This window comes from Ursus arctos, unplaced genomic scaffold (genome assembly GCF_023065955.2).
Source record: "Ursus arctos isolate Adak ecotype North America unplaced genomic scaffold, UrsArc2.0 scaffold_34, whole genome shotgun sequence".
In the NCBI taxonomy this organism is placed as follows: Eukaryota; Metazoa; Chordata; class Mammalia; order Carnivora; family Ursidae; genus Ursus; species Ursus arctos.
The window spans coordinates 4,821,018-4,845,413 of record NW_026623030.1 but is presented as its reverse complement, the minus strand read 5'-3'; the positions used below and the strand labels follow the sequence as shown (position 1 = coordinate 4,845,413).

General features: G+C 52.5%; 2 protein-coding genes across 9 annotated transcripts in view; both read right to left on the bottom strand.

The window, feature by feature from the left end:
• The window catches only part of DGCR8 (DGCR8 microprocessor complex subunit), a 34,973-nt gene extending 18,680 nt beyond the window's left edge, over nucleotides 1-16,293 (bottom strand). The window contains exons 1-9 of one of the 4 annotated variants that reach the window (XM_026486267.4): nucleotides 16,109-16,293; nucleotides 10,336-11,335; nucleotides 9,700-9,859; nucleotides 7,339-7,481; nucleotides 6,894-7,176; nucleotides 4,600-4,797; nucleotides 4,249-4,350; nucleotides 3,403-3,501; nucleotides 1,732-1,814 (exon numbers count right to left, since the gene is read on the bottom strand). In XM_026486267.4, the coding sequence (XP_026342052.1) occupies nucleotides 1,732-1,814; nucleotides 3,403-3,501; nucleotides 4,249-4,350; nucleotides 4,600-4,797; nucleotides 6,894-7,176; nucleotides 7,339-7,481; nucleotides 9,700-9,859; nucleotides 10,336-11,055 (1,788 nt within the window). In that variant the 5' untranslated portion in view covers nucleotides 11,056-11,335; nucleotides 16,109-16,293. Of the gene's footprint in view, nucleotides 1-1,731; nucleotides 1,815-3,402; nucleotides 3,502-4,248; nucleotides 4,351-4,599; nucleotides 4,798-6,893; nucleotides 7,177-7,338; nucleotides 7,482-9,699; nucleotides 9,860-10,335; nucleotides 15,913-16,108 lie in introns of those variants that run through there. The other 3 variants (XM_057305845.1, XM_048221580.2, XM_026486269.4) reach the window with 3 other exon arrangements.
• A 4,469-nt stretch (nucleotides 16,294-20,762) lies between these two features.
• Nucleotides 20,763-24,396, bottom strand: part of TANGO2 (transport and golgi organization 2 homolog) — a 37,860-nt gene continuing 34,226 nt past the window's right edge. For 4 of the 5 annotated variants that reach the window (XM_026486310.4, XM_026486306.4, XM_026486307.4 and 1 more), the window contains 2 exons: nucleotides 23,309-23,413; nucleotides 20,763-21,812 (listed from right to left, as the gene is read on the bottom strand). In XM_026486310.4, the coding sequence (XP_026342095.1) occupies nucleotides 21,692-21,812; nucleotides 23,309-23,413 (226 nt within the window). In that variant the 3' untranslated portion in view covers nucleotides 20,763-21,691. The remainder of the gene's footprint in view (nucleotides 21,813-23,308; nucleotides 23,414-24,396) is intronic. The other variant, XM_026486311.4, reaches the window with a different exon arrangement.

Genomic DNA, 24,396 nt, shown 5'->3' with positions numbered 1-24,396 from the left:
AAATTTATAGCCATATATTCCAGTATTTAAAAAGAACACCTCAAATCAGTACCCTAACCTGAAGACACTAGAAAAGAACAAACTAAACCAAGGCTGGCCAAAGACAGCAAATAAAGGCTAGTACAGAAACAAATAAAACAGAAAATAAAAAAGCCAATTGGAAAAAACAAACAAAACCAGAAGCTGGATCTCTGAAAGATCAATGACAGTGACAAACTTTAGACTGACCAAGAGGAAAAAAAAGAGAAGTCTAAACTACTAAAATCAGGAATGAACGCAGGAGCAGCACAAACTTACCAAAATAAAGCGGGTCATGAGGGAACACTAGGAAAGAATGTATGTCAATGAAAGAGATAGCGTAGATCAAATGGAAAAACTCCTATAAAGACAAAGTCCCCAAACCAGGTCAAAAAGGAGGCAGGAAATCTGAAGAGAAGTACATGAAAAGACTGAATCAGTTATTAAATAACCCCAAAGTCAAGTCTAGACTCAGATATTTTCACTGAATTCTACCAAATGTTTAAAAATTAATACCAACCTTTCACAAACTATTCTACACAAAAGAAGAGAAAGGAACACTTTCCACCTCATTCTGTAAAGACAGTATTCCCCCAACACCAACACCACACATCACAAGAAAACTACAGACGAGTGTCCCTTATAAATATAGCTGCAGAAGTCCTTAACAAAATACCAGCATGCTAAATCCAGCAACACATAAAACTTATGTACACTGCAACCAAGTGGGATTTGTCCCAGAAATCCAAGGTTGGTTTAATATTCAAACACCCATGCAATATACCACCATATGAGTAAAGTAAAAGATAAAAACCACACAATCATCTCAATAGAAGCAGGAACATTTGACAAAATTTAACATCCATTCCTGAAAAAAACTCTCAGTAAAACAGAAGGAAACGTCCTCAATAGGATAAAACCCACAGCTCACACAGCATGGTTTAAAAAGCCAGCCAATAAAGCTACATGTCATATGATTCCACTGATAGCGAGTGTCCAGAGCTGGCAAATCCATCAAAACAGAAAAGGAGATTAGCGGTTGCCAGGAGTTGAGGGGCTGGGGGACAGGGAGAATTAGAAATGACTGCTAATGGGTACAGGGCTTCCTTTTAGACAGATGAAAATATTCTAAGATTAGACCACTGTGATGATTGCACAACTCTGAATATACGAAAATCCACTCGATAGCATGGTTTAAAGTAGCAAAATTTATGATATATATAGATATATATATACATATATACACAGATCAATAAAGTCGTTATAAAAAAGAATGCCTTCTTCAGAGTTTGAAAAGCCCCCCACTACAAATAATCACAGAATCATATTTACCCAAAAAGGTTTACAAGTAGTTTTAAACAGTTCTTATTACAAAGAACAACCTAACTTACAGACTCTGTCTCAAAGACAGATTCCCACCATGGATCTACAGTCAGGGGAGAGCTGACTTCCTTCCAAATACACTTACTGTGCACATTCTTTACCACCCATTGCAAGACACAGAGGACAAAAATCTCTGAAAAAAATGACATTTCCCCCCCTTGCTTGCACAAAGACAAAGTTTCCCCTTTTATGAAATATGAACAAACAAAATCACCTGGAGCTTGGATGATTAAATCCATAACCTGCACTAACCTGGGAGGTAGGGTGGGGGTGGCACAGACACTGGATTGAAGCCACAGCTCTAGACACAGCAGGATTAAGGACACTCACCTCAAGCTCTTCACTGTCTTTGGGCTTCTCCTCAGAGGTCTGTTTGACAAAGTCAGGGATAAGGATCTCCAGCGTAGCTCGGGCTATGAAAAGAAAAACCCCAAGGGTGAGGGCTTGGGCCCAGCTTGCTTCCTGACTCCAGAGCATGATGCATGCTGGCTCTGGTGCAGGGCCAGGGTTCCCATGGCTCAGGGGGAAGCAAGGGCCCTGGGGAACAGCAGCACTTCAGAGGCAGGGAGAGTAGAGGATGGAGGAGCACATCCTGAGCAAAGGACACAGTGGGGCAAGTGTTAGGCTGCGGGCAGCCTCATAAAGCCACACCAAGCTGTATGTACTCTTGCCCTAAGGTACTGGTAGCAGGCAAGGCGGGAGAGATCTGCTTCAGACAAATCACCATGGTGGCGTGCAGGCAAATGCTCAGTGGGACCCAGGCCAAGCACTGAGGCCTGAGGACTGAGCAGGCTACTGTGAGTGTGTGTGGGGGAAGCAGTGAGACAGGATGGATACTCTTGAGAAAGCGTCTGCAGGACGGAGCAGAGGGATGGCTCAATGCTGAGCACAGATTTCTGAGTGAGGAGGGCTGCCACTCACCACTGGGGTGGGGACATGGGGGGGTGTGGGGAATGGGGAGGGGTAATAATCTGACCCTATAGTCATAGGTGCTGGGGGGTCTGGGGACAGTAAGTGGATCCTCGCACATGGGGAGAGCAGAGCCCTACTGCCAGGACGTTTCCACTCCCACAGTGGGCCCTCCTCTGTGAGCTATTTGCCTCATGACCTTGTTAGCACCAGTTTGTTAAGCTGTAAAAGGCTTATGGCACAATCTCTCTAAAATGGACAGCAGGCCTTCCTGGAGAAGGGATGGAGTGCGTGAGCCCAACACAGCCTCACATAAGGACAGAAAGTAACCTATCCTCCCAATCATCCTCAGCGTACGCCACAAAAGAAAGCAACTCCAAGGTAAACTCTGCGTCACATGAACAAAAGCACTTTCACCCCCCCCGAGACCTGGTAAGAATGTGATAAAACGGACATACTTGAAGCTTATACAGGGCAAAGCTGCTTTGGAAGCCACTATAGCAGAGGTAGAAACCGTAAGAATCAAACTGTGGGCACCAGGGCCTGGGGTGCACCCCCAACACCCACCCTAAAATGTGCTCCACTTCCAAGAAGAGGCCAAGTAACCCTGATGGTGAGGCAGAATGGCTACCCTTTTAACTGGAAAACATAGGCCTTCCCAGGGATCCGACAGGCTACGTTCAGTGAGTGGCAGTCCCAAATCCAGAAACCACTCAAAGAGAATGCCAACAGTGTGAAAAGCCACCTGTTTGTCATCTCCTAGCATGCCCACATTTTGCTCGGTTTACACACAAACCCACCCTAGAACGTGTGCTCACCACGGCCCAGTTAGCTCTGTGAGCAGTGGGGACAAGGGCAGGAGATTCTGGCCCAGCTGCCACAGAGCAGAGAAGGTTTGAGGTTTTTAGGTTTATTTCTCACATTTTACTTTCTCTATTTGAGTCTTTTCCAATGAGCACATACTTTTAAGAAACCAACTTAGAGGATTACATAAAACAAATAGATTTGCCCCACCCCCAGCCCTCCCTAGCCAAGGGGAGGGGCAGACACCGTGGACAGCATTGGTCTCTGGCACCCAAGTAGGCACATTACCAGCTTTATTCTTCGCAAGTTTTTTGCTGCTTGCAGTTCCAGATCCATAGGTCACACCATCAATGGTCACCGAGGCACCAAAAGGCTCACTTGGGTTCTCTTAAAATTAAAATTACAGTTTTAAAAATACTTGCCAAGACATTAAAGGTGTGCACACATGCACACATACAATCTGCTAGCACCAAGAGATAAGGCAGGGTCTGGGCTACTGCTGAAAGGCAGAGACAGGGGCTCCCTGAAGCATGGAGATAGGGCCAAGGATTGGTCAGCAGGCAGACAGCATGCCAGGAAAACTGGGAAACGGGACCACAGGTTAGTAAGCTGGAAGGGGACAGGAGGCCAGAGGCCAAGCCACCAGGGACAGGGATCAATGTCTGTGAAAGATGGACAGAAGACTGTGAAGAGCAGAGATAAACAGATGCAGGAAGCCAAAGAAACGACATGAAAACAATGAGTGACTCATGGGTTCAGGGTTCCACGGGGAAGACAAACTGGTTTTCACAAAGATGTGATGCGGATGGCCACAGGAGACAGCTGGTGGGAAGTGCAGGCCTGAGGCCCCTTCGTCCACCCGCCCCCAGGCAGGGGGGGCCTTCTTCAGAGCAAGGGATGAGAGGAAGGTGGGGGTGGGGAAGAGTATGGATAAAGAAAGGGGGAGGTAGGGGCATTTGCCCTCAGATGGGGCACATGGCTGTGAAAACGACCCGCCCACCTGCAGCGCACTTCTCCCTGCCCTTTCACTTCTATCCCAGCGGAGTGAGGTTAATGGTCAGTTCCCACCTCCCCCACCACGACCCGACGAGGTGTAGGATTCTTCAGGGCTGAGATGAGGAAGGTCAAACTTACCACATTCAAAGAAATTATAAACAGGGCGGACCTTGAGGACGCGCTGCATGTACTCGTGCAGGATGCAGACCTCGGACTTCCCGTTGGGGTTAATGACAAACTCTGTGACAAGAAGGCCTATCTCAGCAACAGCGTGAGGACCTGCTGCAAGCTAGCACTCGGGACCGGGCACCATCCAAGTTAGCGACTCACGGAATTAGGGGCTCACCACCGTGAACGTAGTGCACCTCGGCATTCACAGGGTAAACATAAGCTCTGAAGTAAATGCAACTCACACACAAAGCATATGTTCTAAGACCATCAAGTGAAAAACAACAGGCTAACCAATCGGCCATACACGCCCCAACTCACCTTTCTTTGTGGGTGCATCCTGCACAGACAGAGTGATGAGTTTCTGATTGGCCGGCAGAATGGGCCTCTCGGACTCAGCCTGTTTCCGTTTCATTTCTCGGTTAAATTGCCGCCGCTCGGCCCAAGTCCTGAATTTCTTCACAGTGACTTGCTCAAAGTCAAAACGCTTTTCCAGGTAGTTCCGAAATTCCTCAAGATCTGTGTGGATTTATCAGAGAACAAAACTGCTAACTTCCAATCTAAGAGTCATGTTTCCTCTGTCCAGTGAGTAGGATGGTGATGGACAGCCCACCAAACAGGTCCTGCCATGCCATTCCCCTTTCCCTTTTCCTTTTGAGGGTAAAGAAAGCAAAGAATCAGGTCCTTTCTTTCTTTCTTTTTTTTAAAGATTTTATTTATCTACTTGAGAGAGTGAGCGAGAAAGCACAAATAGGGGAGAGGGGCAGAAAGAGGGAGAAGTGGGTTCCCCACTGAACAGGGAGCCTGACATGGGGCTTGATCCCAGCACCATGGAATCATGACCTGAGCCTAAGGCAGACACTTAACTGACTGAGCCACCCAGGCGCCCCTGAATTAGGTCCTGTCACTCAAATTACTCAGGAAGGTCCCGTATGGACAAATTTCTGAGACACTCTTTTAGTCTGTTTGGAACAAGAACAAGAAGAAAAAGAAAAAGCTTTAAATAAAACCCAAAAAACCAGATGGTCTTCAAGACTTTTCTCCCTGTATCAAAACAAGTACCACAGCAGCCGAAGCACTGTGCACCTTGCACTCTCCCCTCCAGCCACTCTGGCTGGCTGCACACTCAGCAACACACCCAGGCAGCTGGGGCCCTGGCACCTGTCATGCCTCTCCCCACACAGCCCCTGGCCCAGTCCCACTGCTCACCACCCACCCCTACTCTGTGAAGTTCCCAGGGGCCGCCTGCTTTTATTGTTGTACCCACTACCCCTCTCTCTCCCAGGATATCCTAGAGGGTCACGTTACCCTCACTGGTTTCTTACTCAAGTGTAAGCCCTGAGGCAGGGACTTGTGGCTCACACTCAGCCCTAAGAGCAATGCCTGTGGAAGTGGAGGGAGGAGTTCCATGTGTGAGACCGAGGAATACGTGGTTAAAACACAAGGCTGTGAAATGATATACCTGCACCCACTTAATTACACACCCAAACCACGTATTTCTTTACATGTGAATGCAGGAAAGGAAGTCTGGAAACAAGTACAGTGGTCACCTCTCCCAAGGGAGTAAAATTAGATGTGAAAGACAGGTGTTTTCAGAAAAACAAGAACACATTCAGGTGTTACATGTGTGTAAAGATGGATTTAAAGAAAGAAACAAATACGTTGAGTCTTAAAATGAAAGCTCCCTTCCAGCTGGGTCCTGAGAAAAGCGCCGACACACTGACAGAACACGGGAAGCTGACGTGGATGTGGAGGGAGGCAACAGGCAGGCAGGTAGGTTGGGGGGGGGGAGATGGCAGTCCACCCACGGGGGGGGAAACTGGGGAGCAGTGACACACCCTGCCTTTCCCCAGATGCCTAAGGCTCCACTGAGCCCTCTCCACAGAGGCCAACCCTCCCTCAGCAGTGGTGCCCCCCTCCAACCCAGCTTTTCTAGGCTCCTCACACCTACGAGTTACAAGGAAGGCTGGGCAGCAATATTCAGACAATATCCAAATAGCAATAACCAGAAATCCTGAAAACACAAAGTCCTCTTTGAAAGAGATTCAGCAGGTAGGTTGAGAGAGGTCTGCCACCATTGTAGAGACAACTAAGACTTGCATGGGTAGACCTAAGCTAAAAAACACAGGAGAGAGAAAAGAAACACCAATACACAGCCAAAAGCAATTACGGGGTTGAAGAGGGAAACTCCACAGAATAGTGGCTGTCTCCCAGTACTGAGTCTGTGGCTTGAAGAAGTTCATTCTGAGTGCATCAAGATAGATCAAAACAATGCCACAGGAGCACATCCTACTGAAAAACCAAAATTTCAGGTAAGGTCACAAACGAGACCAGAGAAAAAGGCCAGTCTGCAATGACAGTAGCCATCTCCATGGCAGCACCGGCCATGTGGGGCCTGCAGACCCAGGCAGGTTCTAAGATCAGGGAGACAGGAGTTTCCAACCATGTAAGAGTAGAGAGAGGTCCCCAGAAGTACCTTCCTCACAGACAAAAGCAGGAACAGGTCGCCTTCGGCAGAAGGAATGTAACCCCGGGGGAGGCGTGGAGTGCAGCCACGTCCCTGCAGATGGATCCCAACCAGTAAGGAAGGAAGGAAGTTCACTCCAGAAACTTACCAACTGATTCATCTTTGCACACCTCAACCTTGGCCTTCACCTGCCCCAGGGCCCCGGGGGCAGCCTCAGCCCCCAGTGGGTCCTTCTCATCCAGGGCCCCCGAGTCAGCTCCCATGGAGTCGGGCTCTTCCAGGGGGAATTCCAACTCCGCAGTTCGGCTCAGGGGCTTGACAGGGGACACTTCCCCACTGGGGGCAAGCTCACTGTTTTGCTCTCTTTCCTCATTGTCCTTCATTTTCTTGTAATGCAGACAGGGAATGCTGCTCAGAGGAGGATCATGTTTCTGTGGATAGTGAAATTGCAACACAGATTACAAGGATGACCCCAAAGTTCTGAACACCCGAAGCCTTCCACTTGCCTCTGCCTGGCTACCATGCAAACGCAAGGTGTGCATGTTTAGTCTGCAAACTTACAAGACTAAATTCACGACTGATGCATCCCCTACCCGTATGCTTCCCGTTCCCAGGAAGTACGGCCTGGACCAGGTGACCACCCGAGACTCTCTGTGTAGGTACACCGGGACTCCGGAGTTATGGAATGTCATGATCCACCCGTCGGGCAACGGTTCTGTAGGAGGACGGCCACGACCTGCACAGGAGACAAGAGCATCCCACAATCACTTCAAAAATACTTTGAGGTGTAAAGATGGCTTCAAAATTATGACACGTGGCAGATAAAAATAGTCAAGTCAACCCAGGATTGAAAAGAACCTCTAAGAACGAGGGGAGTAGGGGAAAACCCCACCCTCCAGCAGACAGAGCCTACCCCAGCCCTGCCTGCCACTCAGCACCTCCCAGGCACAAAACTCTGCTCTCAACTGTGGTGCTTGTCTACATGGCTCCAACCCAGAGAGTCTAAGTCCCTCTTCAACAGCAGGAGGCTGTCTGCCTTGTTCACAGCTATGCTCTGGGGCCTAGAACAGCACATGGTGCACGAAGGAGCCTGGGATGAGGTTCTGCAAGACACAAGTCCTCACCTCAGCTGCTGTCTGCACAGCCGTGGGCACCACAGGGGCTGAGTAAGCTTTGTTAATAAATCGCATGTCTGCCAACCACTGCTCCCTGTGACTAGACAGCAAGTGTTCGTTGTACCCGAGCTGCACACTCTCACCGGCATGTGAAACACTACTTCCAATTCATTCTTTTCTAAATCAGTTTTAAAACACTACTCCCAATCCCTTCTTTGCTTTACAGGCAATCAGAGAAAAAAGCTCAAGACTTGTTACCCACTTGACACCTGCCACTGACAAGCCCAGTGACTAGGAAAAGCACAAAGATTTAACTGAAACTTAATTCTCTTAGCGGAATTGGGAGCAAGTGAGAAATTCAGGAACAAAAGAAAAAAGCAAATGACATTTAAAAACCACAGACATAATGAAATGGCATGAGGGACTCTCATGGACAAGGGAGTAGCACCCCAGTGCCAGGTCCCCACCCGGCAGTGTTAACCCCTGGCCTGACATCAGAACATAAGAGTACCGGCTGGATGGCTGATGTCAGGATGGGCCCCAGGAGGAAGCACTACAAGTTAGAGATACACAAACACTGGCAGGAACTCTCCCCTACCTAAACTAGAGCCAAGGAGCTGCCTTACACCAGCTCTGGGCTAAGTCAGGACAAGGAGAAGCAAACAAAATGCTAGCAAAGTACAACATGGGACACAGGTGCACCTGGGCTACTCATTTGTGACAACTAGCAGTCATAAAGTTGGCCCAGCCGTCTGAAGAGCTCACAAGCAGCTTACACGCACCCCTGAGCCTGAGGCCCATGCTGCAGCTCCTAGGAGGCAGCACTGTGGGGCAGGCTGCCAGGAGGGTGAGGTGGAGCAGAAGGCTGCAGAGGGAAAGGCAAAGCAGTGCCTGGTGCAGGCAGGCGCAGTGGCACGCCTGCGGTTATGGCCAAGCATACTGTGAACCTGAACCAGGCCACTCAGAATGGACAGGGCTTTGTGGCACCCAGCACAGCCGACCTGTCCACTCTGCAGTCAGAGACTGCACACCACCTGCCCCTCAATTTCCTCCCATCATGCCAGGCCACCTTCCACACCCCAGCCCTCAGCCTAAGGTCTCAACTGTGTGCCTGAGTCCCCATGCATCTGTTCAGCCCCTTCCCACTGCCCAATGCCCAGCCCCATAGGCAACTCCAGGACAGAAAAGATAGAAACTGACACCGACTTCTCTCAGCTCTGCACTGCACTGGCAAACGAGCAGCACAGGCATGACTCTGGGTGCCTTCCGATTGCTCCCCCCACCATCCCCAAATCCAAGTGCAGCTCTGGAACACCTTCACCCCTACCAGAGAACCTCCCACCCTGCCCATCTAAAGTACACACACCATGCTGCAGCCACAGAAGCTGTGCTTTTAGACAAAAATTGTGTAACAACTCCTGCCTGCTTCTAGTGGCTTCCCCTGACACTTGGCAGAGAATCCAGAACCCAGACTGCAACCATCGCCTGCCACAGTGCTGCACCCACCTCTGGCCTTGGCCTCACATCCTCTAGTTGCCCATCTTGTCATCTCCCAGCAACAACATCATCCCCCCTCCTCACCCCATCAGAGGTGCCCTCCCTACCCCCTGCACAACACCAGCCGCTCTGCTGTGTATCCACAGCAGACACCACAATCTGCACCCAGATCATTGTGCGTATGATACCTCCTTGTGTCTTGTCTGTTTCTCCTTCATCACATGTGACTGTCCTCCCGCAAACACGTGCCCACTGCCCACACCACTGCCTGGCACCCAAGGGCTCTCAAACCGGCACTTCTGCCACCCCACAAACACACTACTTTCTGACTGGCTGACTTACTTTTGAGCACAGTTTTAATCTTGGTCATCATTGGCTGCACGCTTGTCTCTCCGTCAGATGGATGGTCACTGTCTCCTCCGTATTTCTCCTCCATCCGTCTCTTTTTGGGAGCACAAAGGCCCTCTTCCAGCAGAGCATCAACATCGTTGTCAAAATCATCCTGCAAAATACGCTGTTCAGACACCAGGGCCCCCGGAGCCTGTGTTCCTGTACCGTAGGCAAGCTTAATAGCATTAGTGAGAACAGACACAGAAATGAGGCACTCTGAAGTGGGGGCCTAGGTATGCCTTTATGTTGCGTGATCATCTGAAAAACAAACAGGAAGAAACTGACAACTGCAACCAACACACTTGACGCCTGGAACAGGTGCACACGCCACCAGGAAGCGCTTCTCAGCAGCACCTTCCAACCCAGGTTGCATAAAGGGTACAAGGTCGACTGCTCAGCCAAACCTTTCATTAGGAAAATTTAAAAACCTGGACTTTCACAGCTTTTTCTTTTCCACCTTAACATTATTCCACCTCATATGTTTTTTTTTTTTCCTCTGCAACATCAGCTTTCAAAAGATGCTGCAGTTCCCAACACCTCTCTTTGGGTTTTGCTAAGAGTGCTCCAAAGGAGGGGTCGCCGACATACCTCATAGGAGAAGTTCAAGGCCTCTTCATCCACTCTGTCTCTCTGCACGATTGCTTTAGCCGTGAACCCGCCTGCTCCTTCTTCATCTAGCTCCAAATTGTCAGTAAAATCTTCTAACTCATCGAGCACTGCGTACTCCACTCTCTTTTCCTGATCCAGCTCATTCTCCTCATCCTTCTTATCAGCACTCTCACCCCCTACACCTACCCCGTTCCCAACACTCCCGCCAAAGGGACAAGCATGCACGTCTCCACTGACAGGGCTAAGGGCCAGACCGCACTCTGCGCGAGCGTCGCGCTCCACTCCTGTGTACAGCACCTTCCTGTCCTTACTCCTGCAGCTCTCGGTAAAGCTCACGCTAATCTTTACATCCTTAAGCAACTTAAGGTCAGGGGAGAACTTCCGGACCGCAGGTGCGTGCCGGGCGGTGCGCGGGCTGTGGCCACTACAGTTCGGGTCTATGAGGAGGCGGGCCTTAGAGAAGGATCCTTTGGAGAGAAGAGAAGCTCCGTAGAAGTTGAGCGGGTCCTCAGCAGGGGGTTCGGCCTGTCCATCACCACCAGAGCCAACGTCCATTACCTCTGCATCACTGGACGTTTGCAGGGGAGGTGGTGGAGACTGTTCACGGGGCAGCGCTTGGAGGGGGCAAGCTCGGTTCTCCATCACCGCTTCTCCTGCGGGCTCACGCGGGAGAGGAGAGGGACTCTCATATGTCTCCATAGTAAAAGTGGTTAAGACTATTTTAAAAGACCAGAGTTTTAAAAAACCTTACATAAATCTATACAGCTAACATGCACAAGTCCGTTGAGACCCGGTGCCGTCCTGCCCGCGCTGCACACGCTGGCGGCTTAGTCAAGCTGGCCACATTGCTCTTTTCATTAATGTAGACAGCTTTTAGAACCACTGCCTCAATTATTGGAAATCACAATGCACTCAGCTTAAATGACTGACGACTAAGCGAGTCTGTCTTCATGCCAAAGTGGCACCTTTCTTCTTCCACCTGCAAAGAGATTTAAAAACATCGTCACAAAATGACAGAAACCTTCTGCTTCCCTGGTACTGAGAGTCAAGTGCTATTAACAGTGTAGTAAAGAACTTGAAATACTACTGCCTTAGAGAACCTTCTAGGCTTCAAAACAATCTTCCTTCAGTGAGAGCAAAGAGAAGAATTAAGAGCTCCACATTCTTCCTTCAGAACCTAAATTATAATTTAAGTCCAAAGCTAAATATCTTATTAATTGTCCACTGTAATTCCTACTTCAGAAGCACAAAAAACGGTATCATCTTAAGGTTCAAAAAAGACTTTTAAAAACTAGGCTAAGCTTCACCGCAGCATTCCCTTAACTCAGTTTATTAGGTAATCAAGCTCACGGTGCAAGGCTGCCCTTTCCGGAACACACACAAGGTGTGTGGCCTCCCTCTGGCCATCAGAGCGACATGGATCCACTCACCTGCTAGGGCTGGGTCAGTCAGAGGGTGAGGGCGAATGCGAGACCCTCAGCTCAACTCTGCGGCACTAGGGCCTCAGAGGTACGGCCAGGCGCTCTGCTACCAGGGGACCCCAAGGCTCTCCTGGGCCCACAAGGTGGCACGTGGACCGGGACAGTGATGCAGCGTGCTGAGATCACCAGAGGTGGCATGTTCTGTTCCCGGTAGAGGAGGGGGTGGTGGCTGTGGGGAAGGGAACCTGGCCAGGTTTGGTCGGGGGAGCCTCAGGAGACAGCTGGAGCCAAGGACACAGGAAGTTCTGGGTGCCATCCGGAGCCTGGCTCCCTCCTGGGGGCAATAAGGAGCCACCAAGGGTGAAGTGATTCTCATGCCACAATTCAGTCCCTATTTGAAAAAGGAGACTGACAGCTGTGCCAGGCCCAGTGCCTATGTTCAAGGCATAGAGGGCAGTCCTCCAGGCCAGAGCACAAAGGTGTGAAAGAGGCTCTGTTGATGGGTCTGGAGCCCTCAACAACAGTGAAGACACAGAACTGACCCCACTGCTGACCGGGTAGAGGTGGAGAGCAGAGACAAGAGGGAACTGAAGGCGAATGAGGCTTCTCCCCTGGAGGGACACACGTGTTCCAGCATTCAGGCAGGAGCCTGCAGAGGAGAACGGATGGAGCCTCCAGGGAGACCTATCCAACAGGTGCTGAGGCCACAGCTCTGGAGCTGTGACTGGCCCGGAAACAGAAGGCCAGAACACATCAGCGAGGTGATAAGTCGCCAAAACCACAGGAGAGAGGCTGCCCAGAGAGGCAACACAGACCAAGAAGAGGGTTGAGGATGCAACTCTGGGAAGCTTCCCTTCAGAGAAAGGACAACAAAAGGGATGACGTGAAAAGGCAGGTCAGAGGGACAATCCAAAAACCCAGAGGTCTGCAGGAGGGCCGGGCATCAAAGCAGGAGAAGCACGTGCAGACGCAAATGTGTATGCGCGCACACTCCCACACCATGCAGACACACACACGCATGAACATGCCATGCACACGGGTGCAGCTACGCACATGCATTCCCATGCCCACATAGGGCAGGCTTGACTGGCTGCATGGATAGAACAGAGACGGCAGACAGCACATATTTAAGAAGTTTACAGTGAAGGAGTAGAGCGTGGTGGTTGTACTTTCAAGGAGACACAACATAAAAACCAGAGACTTAACTTAGATTTAATTCATTCATTCAACCAATATTCACTGGCCTTCCACCCTAAGGGATGTACTACCATAAGCAAGAGACAAGGTCCCCACCACCTGGACACAGTTGGAAGGGCAATGACCACTGAGCTGTCACTCTATTTTCTAGATTCTAAGATGTCCTTACATTTTTTAATTCGATGGGAGTTTAACACAACCCCTCCCCCAAAGGTGTATGTGTTAAAGGGGCTAAAGATCAAGGGAATACTGCATATAGATAACAAGACTCAGAACTGAGGTAAACGCTAAGGAGGCTGCAGCTGAACACGTATGAAGAGAACTGAGTGAAATAAGGCCAGTCTCCTGGCAACCAACAAAGATCATTTCAGAGAAGGACAGACAGGTCAGCATGTCCAGTGCTACAGAACACAGATAAAAATCAGGACCAAACCCATCGGCTTCTGGTAGGTCTGTGGAGACACTAGCAAGAGCCAATCTGTGACTCTGGGGGCTGAAGGGAGGGGCTGAAACAAAGGATGGTACATGATAGGGACACCTGCTACCATGTTAAAAGACCAAGCAGCTGCCATCACCAAAGCACAAAGCAAAGATGATAACAACAATGCAGGAGGCCTGGAAGAGGTGCAGAGGGTGGGGTCAGGGAGCTGTAGAGAAATAAAGTGCTCTTTCTCCCTGGGAGATCAGGAAAGCCTGCCCAGCCCCAGGGGGCAGCAGCTCAAGGCTCAGAGCTCACAGTAGGACAGTTCTGGCAACTTCCTTACTTTCCCCTGTAAGCTTGCTCTACTCATTCAACAAGTGTTTGCTGAACACTTTCCACATGGCCCACATACCATTCTAGATGCTAAGGACACAAAACAGAGAAAATCCCTACCCCACAGAGCTCTCTTTTTAGCAGGAGAGACGGAGAAACAACTAAGAAAAGCTGAGAAGTTTTCAAGAGAAAACAAGGAGTTGGGGGGGGGCAGCTTCAGAAAGGGCAGAGAGCAAAGACTGCACAGCCAGAGCCCATCTGGAGGCAGAAGAGAGTGAGCTAAGTGGGTGGGAGGAGGGGACGTTCCAGGCGACAGAAGAGCAAAGGCCCCAGGGTAGAGGTGCAGTGCAGCAGATGAAAGCAGCCTGCTAAGGGGGACTGAGACCAGGACTGCGGCTCTTATTTTAAGAGATGGGCCACTGGACAGGACATGATCCAAGGACAGCAGTGGCAACGAACCCTCAGCCAGGCCCTGCTCTAAGAGTGTTACGCATTTTCACTCACCAGTTCTCACACAGCACTAAGAGATAGGTTAAGGACAGAAAGGTTAAGCAACTTGCTCAAGGTCACATAGCTAGAAAGCAGTAAAGCTGCTTTACCACCCAGGCAAACTCTCTCCTCTCCTCACTTCCTTGGTTTTACACTATCTTACAGTTTAAAAAAATCATTCTGTGTCCAGAAAAACTATCGTGCGTGAGTAGGGGAAGGAGCAGGAGTGAGAGCGAAGAGAAGAATTAAGAGGCTCACCAGGAAGTTCAGAATAGCATGTTAAACTGGAGGTGGTAAGAAATAGTCCTGAGTGTTGCATTGAGGCCTAAGAGAGGAATCCAGGTGACTCTAAACTCATGAACAGAGCTGTCACACATTGAGGTGGTGAAGGCAGCATGAGAAGTGTTGTGGGGTGGGTAAAGATAAGGATTTAGGTTTGAACATGGCTACTTGGCATCAAAGCAACATATGGAGATAGGGAAGAGACAGAGCCTCAGAAGGGAGGCCAGGGCTGGAGAAGGCGATGGGAGATGTCAAGGAGAGAGGGCATTAAAGCCAGGAAGCTATATGAGACCACCAAAGGGGGAAGGGAAGGGCAGCTACTAAGAGGGACCAAGACCAAGACCAAGCAATCCAGTGAGACTCATGTTTTCTACTACCAAGGTCACGGTCAGATTTTAAACGATCCTCAGGAAGTGCCCTACAGAGTGCCTGACCATAAACGGCTCAAAGAGTGACTATCCACCATCAGCCTCACTGCTGCTTCAGCTGATTGAACACACGGATGCAAACCTTGCTTGCCAAGTGGACTGTAAGCCAGCAGCAGACTTGCAGCAGGCTCCCCTGGATCCCTGGTACATGGGGTAAAACCAACAGGCTTGGACAGCGCCCTTCACTTAAGTCCACTTGCTGGGCTGGCATCAAGGCACTGGCTGTACTGTCCAGTGCTGGGGCTGGTGCCTTTTGGTCAAGCCTCTCACACCGCAGCCTCCCGCCCAACCCAGCAGCAGTATGACCTCATCCATTCCTTTTGTCATCCTCCAACAGGCCTCACATCCTGTACTCACAGGCGCACTCCTGACTGGCCATTCACTCCCTTTGGTGAGTGACAGCCTGCGGCAGGGTTTGGGCCACTCTGCGTCAGGCGGCTGACTGGGAGTCCAGGCTTAGACCAGGAAAAAGAGGGTCTCCGCCTGGTGGTTGGCCTCACACAGTCACCAGCCCTAGCCTGGACTGCCGTGCATCAGGTAACAAGGTACATGCAAGCATGCAGAACAGCAAATCAAATTCCTATCATGAGCAACGCAAGGCCATCGAATGGTACTTGACAGGTATCACTATCAACAGGTTGCCACCTTCCATTTATTTCTACCACGACCATTGTTGCAACAAAACCACATTCCGCTTATCTAAGTGACACTCAACCCATGAGCATTTGGCGGAGAAAAGGACTTAGGCGACTTCTCAGATTTCCCAAACTGTTACACCCGGCAGGATCCTGAGCGAGCACTACCCGTGTTCATACCTTTCCCGCCTGAAAGCGACGCTACGGCTTCGGGCCCACAGGGCGAGGGGCCTCTTTACACTCGGGCTGTTTACCCGGGCGGAGAGCGACCGGCGTCGGCGCCGCCTGGGGCCTGGGGCCCGCCCCCCTCCCCCGCCACGGCGGGACCCCGGCCCCGCGTTCTCCGAGGCCCGCGGCCATGATGCTTCACAAAGGCCGGGACTCCGCGTGGCTGCCCCGCCTCGCGCCCTCCCGCCCCGCCCCACCCCACCCCGCCGCCCGGGCCCTCAACCCTCGGCCCGGGAAGGAGGGAGGGGAAGGGCGCGCCCTCGCGCAGGCCGCAGCGCCCGCCCGGCCCGCGGGGCGCCCCTCGCGCCCCGCACCTACCTCCGGCGCCCGCGGCCTGCCCGAGCTGCCCGCAGCCCGACCAAGGCAGGGAGACCCTCACAGCCTGGCCGCCACGGCCGCCGCAGCCGACATCTAGAAAGGCCTCCCAAGCTCTCTCCGGTCGGCGAACCAGCCTGCCGCGCGGGGCGAGCGGAGGGCGGGCCTTGGCGGCTCGCAGCCAATCCCTGCGCGCGGCCGCCCCGCATTGGGGGAACCCCGGAGCGGGCTGCGAAGGCCGCCAATCGGAAGCGCGTGGCTCTCGCGGCCACGGCACGCGGCCCAATAGCGCGGCCGCGTGGGCGGGACCAGGCGCTCAGGCCGCCGCCGCGCTAACGGTCGCCGCCGGGGCGGGGCTCGCCGCGCGGAGGGCGGTGGCCGCGCGGAGCGCCGGGAACGGGGAGCGCAGGGGATGCCGGGAACAGGAGAGCGCGGGAAGCGCAGGGAATGCCGGGGAAGGGGGAGCGCAGGGGATGCCGGGAACGGGAGAAAGCGGGAAACGCCGGGAACATGGCGGCGCAGGGAACGCCGGGAGCAGAGGGCACCTCTGTGGTCTACGTAGTACGGGTGAGACCGTATACACGCAGTCATTACATGTTTCCAATTAAAAGCATTAAGCATAACCATTAGGAAGAAAGGACAAATACGCTGAGCTGTCGGGTATTTTTCCACTTGCTAATGCCATTTCAGGAACCTCAGAAAAGGGAGGGTATAAGTAAATGGAGAAGAGACAGCTCTTCCTTAGACCAGAATTCCAGTGAATAAATGTAGAAGGAATGATGGAAGTAGGAAATCTTCCTTTTGGCAGCCTGCACAAACCTGCTGCAGACAAAAACCACGGATGCTAAAAACAGCCGGCCAGAGTATGAGAATTGGCGATTTTTTTGGAGTTTCCAAGTTTCTTCCCAAGACACTAGTTGCAAACCTAAAATAGTAACTGCAGAGGAGAAAAACCTGAGAGGTATCACGTAACCAAGTGATTGAAGTCACCAAGAAATGTATATACATCCAAACTGATCACATTTATAAAGATGTTCATTGTATGGTATACTAATGATAGTTCAATAAAAATGAAGACCAAAGTCAGCACCAGTAAAGGGACATATTGTGGGCCTCCTGAGAAGGACATGCATACCTTGCTGGTATTTCTACCCAAATGGCAAAACCTGAATGAAGAAAGATAAGACTAACCCAAATGAGGGACATTCTACTAAAAAACTGACAGGTGCCCTTCAAGTGTCAGGATCATTCAAGTCAAAGATACACTGAGGAACTGTCTTCAATTACAGGAGGCACAACTAAGTGTGATGTGGTATCTGGACCCTGTACTGGAACCTGGCTCAGGAAAGGGATGGAAGTGGGACAACTGATAAAATTCAAATCAGGTTTGTAAATTAGCTGGTAGTGATGTATCAATGCTAATATCCTGGTTGTAATCATTTTACTATGGCTAGAGGTAGGGTGTTAACATTTGGGGGAACTGGGTGAAGTACACTGGAATGTTTTGTTCTGTTTTTTCAAGTTTTTAGTAAATTGAAATCATTTCAAAATGAAAAGATTAAAAAAGGTGGGGAGAATGTTGTAGGTGAGGAAGCTGGAGGCCTATCCAGGCCCTTCCCTCCCTTCCTGCCCCTTTCTGTTCATCTGGCTGCCCCAGTGGCCAGCACCAGGCACTTCACAATAAAAATGTGACCAAGCCCCATGAGGTTCTGTCTCCTGGATGTGGCCAGGGGAGGCCAGACTCCCTGTGGCGGGCCAACTGCTCTCCTTGGCCTAGTGGTCAGAGCTCATGGGAACTCTTGGCATGCCACCATCCAGCCTTAGCAAACTCCCCACACTTTGTTGCTTGGTGAGTTGCCCCAGACTTGAGACCTCAGACCAACACACTACAGCTGGCTTCCCACATGGCCTTCCCACATGACCTCTCCACAGTCCCCATCCGACTGTAGCCTCAGGTGGATGCCTAGAAGCTGGAGCTCTGGCCCAAGCTGAGGGAAGAAACTTTTCCCTCTGGGCTTCTATGTTTCCACCTGAGCCCAGCTCACCCATGAGCCAGGCATCTGCTAAAGGGCCTGGATGATGCTATCTGCTGGTAGATGAGACCCAAAGATCAGGTGTTGGTGGTGGGACAGTGTGTGTGTTGGGGGGGGAGGGTGTTGTCTCTGCAGGGAGAAGGCCGGGAGCTCAGGCCTGCCAGGACAAGCCTCAAGGCCAGGCTGCATTCCTGGGCTGGTCTTGTTTACTCACAGACTTAGCTTCCATATCAGTCAACTCCACACCTCCAGTCTCCATGCTAACACACTTCAACTGGCTGTCTTAGAGCCAGAGAGCAGAAGTAGCTTATCTAGGAAGGGGTATTTGAAAAGGAGGCGAATTCCCCTTCCATCTGGGAAAAGAGGATCCATGTTGGGGACTCAGGGATCCAATGCATCTGATGACTAGCTAAGCCCTGCCAAGGTCAGGTCCAGGACTTCCTATGTGGCACGTCAAAAGCACTTTTAGAAGGCACAGCTTCCTAGGGTCCCTTCTAACCACACAAGTGTCTCACTTCAAGGCCTAAAATAAATGGGGGCTTGGGAAGTGCCAGCAATGTCATTTTTGGTTCAAATGTCTACCTGGCCTGGGCATCAGGATACAGTGATGGAAAAGAGAGGACCGGGCTTGCCTTCCTGAAGCTCTTGTTCTGACAGGGAGACACACACAAGAAACAATCAAGCAAAACCCATAGTATGTCTTAGTGCTAACATAGCAGGGACCAAGGCCGGGCAGACTGCAGTTTCAGATGGGTTGCCTCCCCAACACTTTACCAAAGATCTGCAGGATGTGAGGGAGAGTATGGTTTGGATATATGGGGGAAAGAGTTCTTCAGCCAGAAGGGACAGCAAGTGCCAAGGCCCTGGGGCAGAAGCAGTGCAGAAAGTGTGACCAAGGGCAGTGGCAGAGGCAAAATAAATGAGGTGATGGGGTGGGGGCGTGCAGGGCAGCAGGTGAAACCAACGTGGGAGGACAATGAGCCTACAAGGGAAGACACTCCAAGATGCAACTTGTCCTCATCCTGTTCCTTTCTGGCCTCATGGCTCTGCCTCCCTACCTGCCTGGGGACTGAGACACTGTTATGGTATCTCCCCAAGCTTCAGTTTCCTCCTCTGTGAAATGAAGGTCACAACCGTATTAGTTTTCTAGAGCTGCGATAACAAAGTACCACAAATGAGTGGCTTAAGCCACAGAAATGCATTGTCTCACGGTTCTGGAGGCCAGAAGTCTGAGATCAAAGTGTTGGCAGGGCCACACTCCCTCTAACGGCACCAGGGAAGGATCTGCTCCAGGTCTCTCTCTCAGCTTCTGGTAATTTCTTGGCATGGGACAGCATAGCTCATCTTTATAGGTTATTCTGTCTGCATGCATGTCTGTCCCCGTGTCCAAATTTCCCCTTTCTTATAAGGACATCAGCCATATTTAATTAGGGTCCACCCTAATGACTTTATCTTGATCACTTCTGTAAATGACCCTAACAAGGTCACATTCTGAGGTACAGGGGCGAGGATGCCAACAGATCTTTTGGGGGGCACACAACTCAACCCATAACGTTAGAATTACATCTTGGGCTGCCCCTTCTTCAGGGGACTCAGGTACTTGGGGAGCCCAGGGCAGGCTGAGGGCTGGGGTATCCCTGTGCAAGCCCTGTCCCTGGGGTAGAGACAAACATCAGGGAAAGTTCTCCAGATGGCTTTGCACCAGCCCAGTGGTGCCCCATGAGGGCAGACATGCCTGGCCAGGGTGGGTGCTGGCGTGGGGCACTGAGGCAGGCGAAGGGCATCAGCAGTGCCCGGGCTGGGAGCCTGGCTTGGTGTGGCTCAGCCAATAAGTGTTTGCCCCTGGGCCTGAGGGTGTGGGCTACGCCACCACTGGGGGCCCCGTTCAAACCTGACTGCGCTCAAGCACTTTTCCTCTGAGTTCAAAATGAGCCAAGGAGAGCATCAGGCCCCTGAGAGGTACTCAGGGTGAGAAGAGGGAAGGGTTGAGAAGGCAAGTGGGGCCAGGTGCAGGTCCACACCCCACCCTGAGCTCTCACTGGCTCTGAGAAGGCCAAGTTGGGGGTCAGTTGCAAAGGCAGATGGAAGCCTGGGTCTCAGCACTGGACACACATGGGACTCCTTGATGCTCAGCCTGGGCTAGGGACAGGAACTTCTTCCTGAGTGCTTGCCGCAAACCAGGGTCCTGGGGTTGAGACAGACTCCACTTGCCCCCTTGCCCTGAAACCCATCCATTCCTACCATCCCCTGGCCTCCACAGTCCATCCCAAGTGCAGGCCTGACCACACCACTCCCTGGGGAGGTCCCCAAGGGCTCCTCACTATACCCAGATGAGTCCCTGGCTCCTTAGTCCAGCTCAGGAGGCCTTATAACTTGCATCTACCATGTCTGGTGCATACAGGCTCTCTCTAACCCCAGCCTCTGCCCAAGGACAGACAGATGGACAGGTCGATGGACCCTCGGGTTTCCATCATGGTGCTCAGGAACCCATGAGCAAAAGAAGAAAGTGGGAAGAGGCTTGTTCTGGTAAGTGTGCCTTGGGAGCTCCTGCAGACCAGGAGAGCAGCCCTACTGACCCCTTGCACAGTTGTCCCCCATCACACAAGGACCTGTAATGCACTGACTCACCACAGCCTCAGAGTTTTATTAACAAGGTCTCACATTCAAGTACAGATTCCTATGAAGTCTGACTCCCCAAGGAGAAGGGAAATAGCAAGTGTTGGCTGTGTCCCCTCACTGAGAGGGCCTGCCCAAGACCCATGACCCCCCAATGGGCAGGTAGGTGCCTGAGAGCCTACCAAGGTGCCCCAGCATACACAGAACCCCTGGTGCATCATGCAGGACCACCCCATGCACACAGGAGACCCCCCCCCCAGCAGAGCACAAAGGACCACCAACCAGCTTGTGCTTCTGTTATGACAGTGGGTTTTTCTTGGGTGGTTCTCATTTCTCATTCCAAATGGGGCCTCTCCTCTCCAAAAGCAAGTCTAATTGTCCAGAAGTGGACTACGCCCAGGAGAAAGGGGACCACTTTTAAACAAAAGTCTACACCCTGTTGTTTTGATCAAAGCAAAGACCCACTGGCCAGAAGCACATGCAGATGAGAGAGGCACATCTCTGCCACGTCTGGCATGCATACGTGTGTATGCCAGGGACTGTGTGTGCGTTTGAGCATGTGAGCGCCTATCTGTTGCCTGTACGTGTGTGTGCATGTGTGTGTGTGCCCGTGCACCTTCAGGTGTGCATGGAAACATGTGCCTTGAATGTGCACCTCTGTGCTTGGACAGGGGGCAGGCCCAGGTGCCTTCACACACAGCACACCTGGGTCTGCCCCAGGCCTGGCTGCAGGACTGTGTCACTCCCCCTGGCATAAGGGCAGACCCTGAGCTGGACACGCAGACACAGACAGGTCATAGAAACACCAGAGGGCCCTGGTCCTGGGGGATGCTGGCCAAGTCACAGGCAGTGCATGTGGCTACGGAAGGTTCCTATCCACACTGGTCCTCGAGGCAGGGCCTTCCAGGAGCCCAATGGCCACACCCAGGGAGAGGGGTTAGCTCTGCAGCTTGAACTCGTGGGTGCTGGTCTCCCAGCAGGAGGGGTCCTTGTCCAGCATGCTACGCTCTGTGAAGGTCACGTGCCCGTCCGTGTCCACGAGGATGACCGTGTTGGTTCTGAAAGAGAGCAGGGGGCCCATGTTCAGCCCTCTGCCCTCAGCCCCCTGCCTGCCTGGCAGAGCCCCAAATGGGGCCTCTGTAACCAGGAACTCTCTCCTGTCCTTCTCCCCCAGTACCCATCCCAAATGTTCAGTGCACCTTCTTTCCTCCTGCCAGCCATCCCCAAGGCCAGTCCTCACTTTGTTAGCACCTGTCTCTCCCTGAGAGAGGGCAGGCACCAGGTCCCCAAGCAGCCCCAGTGCAGGCTGACACCCAGGGTGGGCACACACATGCTGAAGACTGGGGGTCCCAGTCGGGGTTGGACTCCCTGGCCACACACCTGGCCAGGGAGCAGACCCGGCCCTCTGCCTCATGCACAGGAGCACACGTGCGCATGTGATTTAGTCGAGAAAAGAAGTCTGTGATGGAGAAGCCTGACAGAATTGATGCCCCACCACCTGCCAAGGGAAAAGCCTGAGAATGGAAAGGCCACCGTTCAGGCATACAACCCTTGGGCCCTGGAGCATCAGCGCTGGGCGTTGACACCACCCTGGCCCTGCCTACCGTCCCATTCCCCAGCTAGAGGGCTCGAAGCTGTCATCTCCTGGAGGATGGAAGACTCAGGCCCACCTGCACTCGAAAACCAAGCATTACATGTGGCATCACCATGTACCCAGAGTACATGTGATATCACCATGGCATCACTCAGCACTTGTCACCGCCCAAGCACCCCATCCCTGAGTCCTTAGTGGCCATGGGCCCCCAAGAGCTTGGCCTATCCATCAGAGTCCTTTGCAGGTCACCAGCCTGCCACAAGGCTGGTGCCCATGGGGCCTGGTGCAAGCCGAATCCAGGCAGATGTTGCTTTGCACGAGGCCACAATCTGTCTCCAGGCCAAGTGGGCCAGGTGCATCCTGGCTGGTCCAGCAGCCCACCCACCACCAAGTACAGCAGGTAGGCTGCCCCAGACAGAATCACAGGATGGGCTGGGCCTCCCAGACACACAGAGCCAATCTTCCTCTGCCTGGGAGGGTGAGAGGCAGGGAAAGGACAGCAGACACCCATGCCAACAGCTTCTCCTTCCCAGGCATTCTTCCCTTGTGGCTAAGACCAGAAGTTGCCCTTCTCTTAGACGATGTCCCCAGGCTGAGATGACATAATCCCTGTCCCGGTCACACAGAGAATGTAACAGACCCAAAGACACAGGGTGAAGTGAGGGGAAGAGCTGGGCAGTGGCACTTCTGGGCCCACAGTGATCTGCCAGCCCAACTGCACCCACAGCCATCCCAGCCCCCTCGTGGCTGTGTAGGGAGCAGGAAGCATCCCAGGATTTCTTCAGTACCCCGGGAGCATATCGTGCATAACCGTCAACTGTGGTGTCTGCTGGCCCCATAGCCCCCCAGGCTGAAATGGCAGCTGCTTTTAGACAGGGCAGAGGCTCTGGGATCCACAGAGCTCAGGGAGGCCGGGTTCCTCATGGGACAGGACTGAATGCACCCAGCCGCCCCTCATACCTGGTGCCATAGCCTGGGCAGCGCACACACACAGCCGCATACTTGCTCAGAAAGGGCTGCACGTACTCCCTGCCCTGGTCCTCAATGGCTGGGTCTGGCAGCTGCCTGGAAGGACAGACGAGGGGTCACCGCCACCCCCACCCACCCACCCACAGCCCCCCCTGCCATCCTCAAGGCCTGCAGGGCCTAAGGAGCCTACCAGCCTCACAAGGCGGTTTGGGGGATCCACAAGGGCCGTTCTGTACACTTTTCTACTGAAGGCCCCCAAATCTCAGTCCAGTCTTTTATTTAGGACTCCATCACTGGGCCCAGGCAGCCAGACTGGGCCCAGGCTTGCCAGGCCAGCTCCCCACCACCAGGGCCCCCAGGAGCTTTCCCAGGCCCCAGGGACATGAGCACCTATGAGCTCAGCACTGGGGAAGGCTCTGCTAAATCTGCAAATGCAGGAGGTCCATCTGGTCAGAGCTGTGCAGGGCCCTCCCAGGAAGGACAGAAGCAAACTCACTTGCTCTCTCAGAGCAAACTCACTTTCCTGTCTTGGTGAGGTCTGAGTGGTTAGGGGTGCTGTGGGGCAGGGGCCTGGATGAGGGCTCACTGGCCACACATGCTCCCTGCCTATCCCAAGAGGTACCCTATGGGCATCTCCCCAAGTGACAGGAGCTCACTTGAGCCCTGCAGCTTGCCAGCCACTGAAGCTGGTGCTGGGACCACAGCTGTCAAAGCAGCCAGGACTCCATTTCAAGCCAGCGGGCATGACAGAGGGTGACCGAGGGCCACGTGACTTACAGTGGAGCATGGGATTCTGGACCATCCCAAGTAGGGCTTCACTGAGGGGTGGCTATGCTGAGGCTGAAAGTGCCCTGGTTCATGGTTCCAAAAGGAGATGGAGAGTAAGGGAGGGGAAGGGAGGGGTTCCAGGAGAGAGGAGCGGGAGGCAGCCCGTGGGGGCTCCTCTGAGGGGCTGCCAGGGCATCTGGGCAGGACAGTGGCCTGGCCTGAGTATGGGCCACATTGCGGCATGGGAGGAAGGTAGCTAGGCCACCACCTCTGACCCCCAGGTGGTATGGCCAGGTCATGCCAGGGGGTGG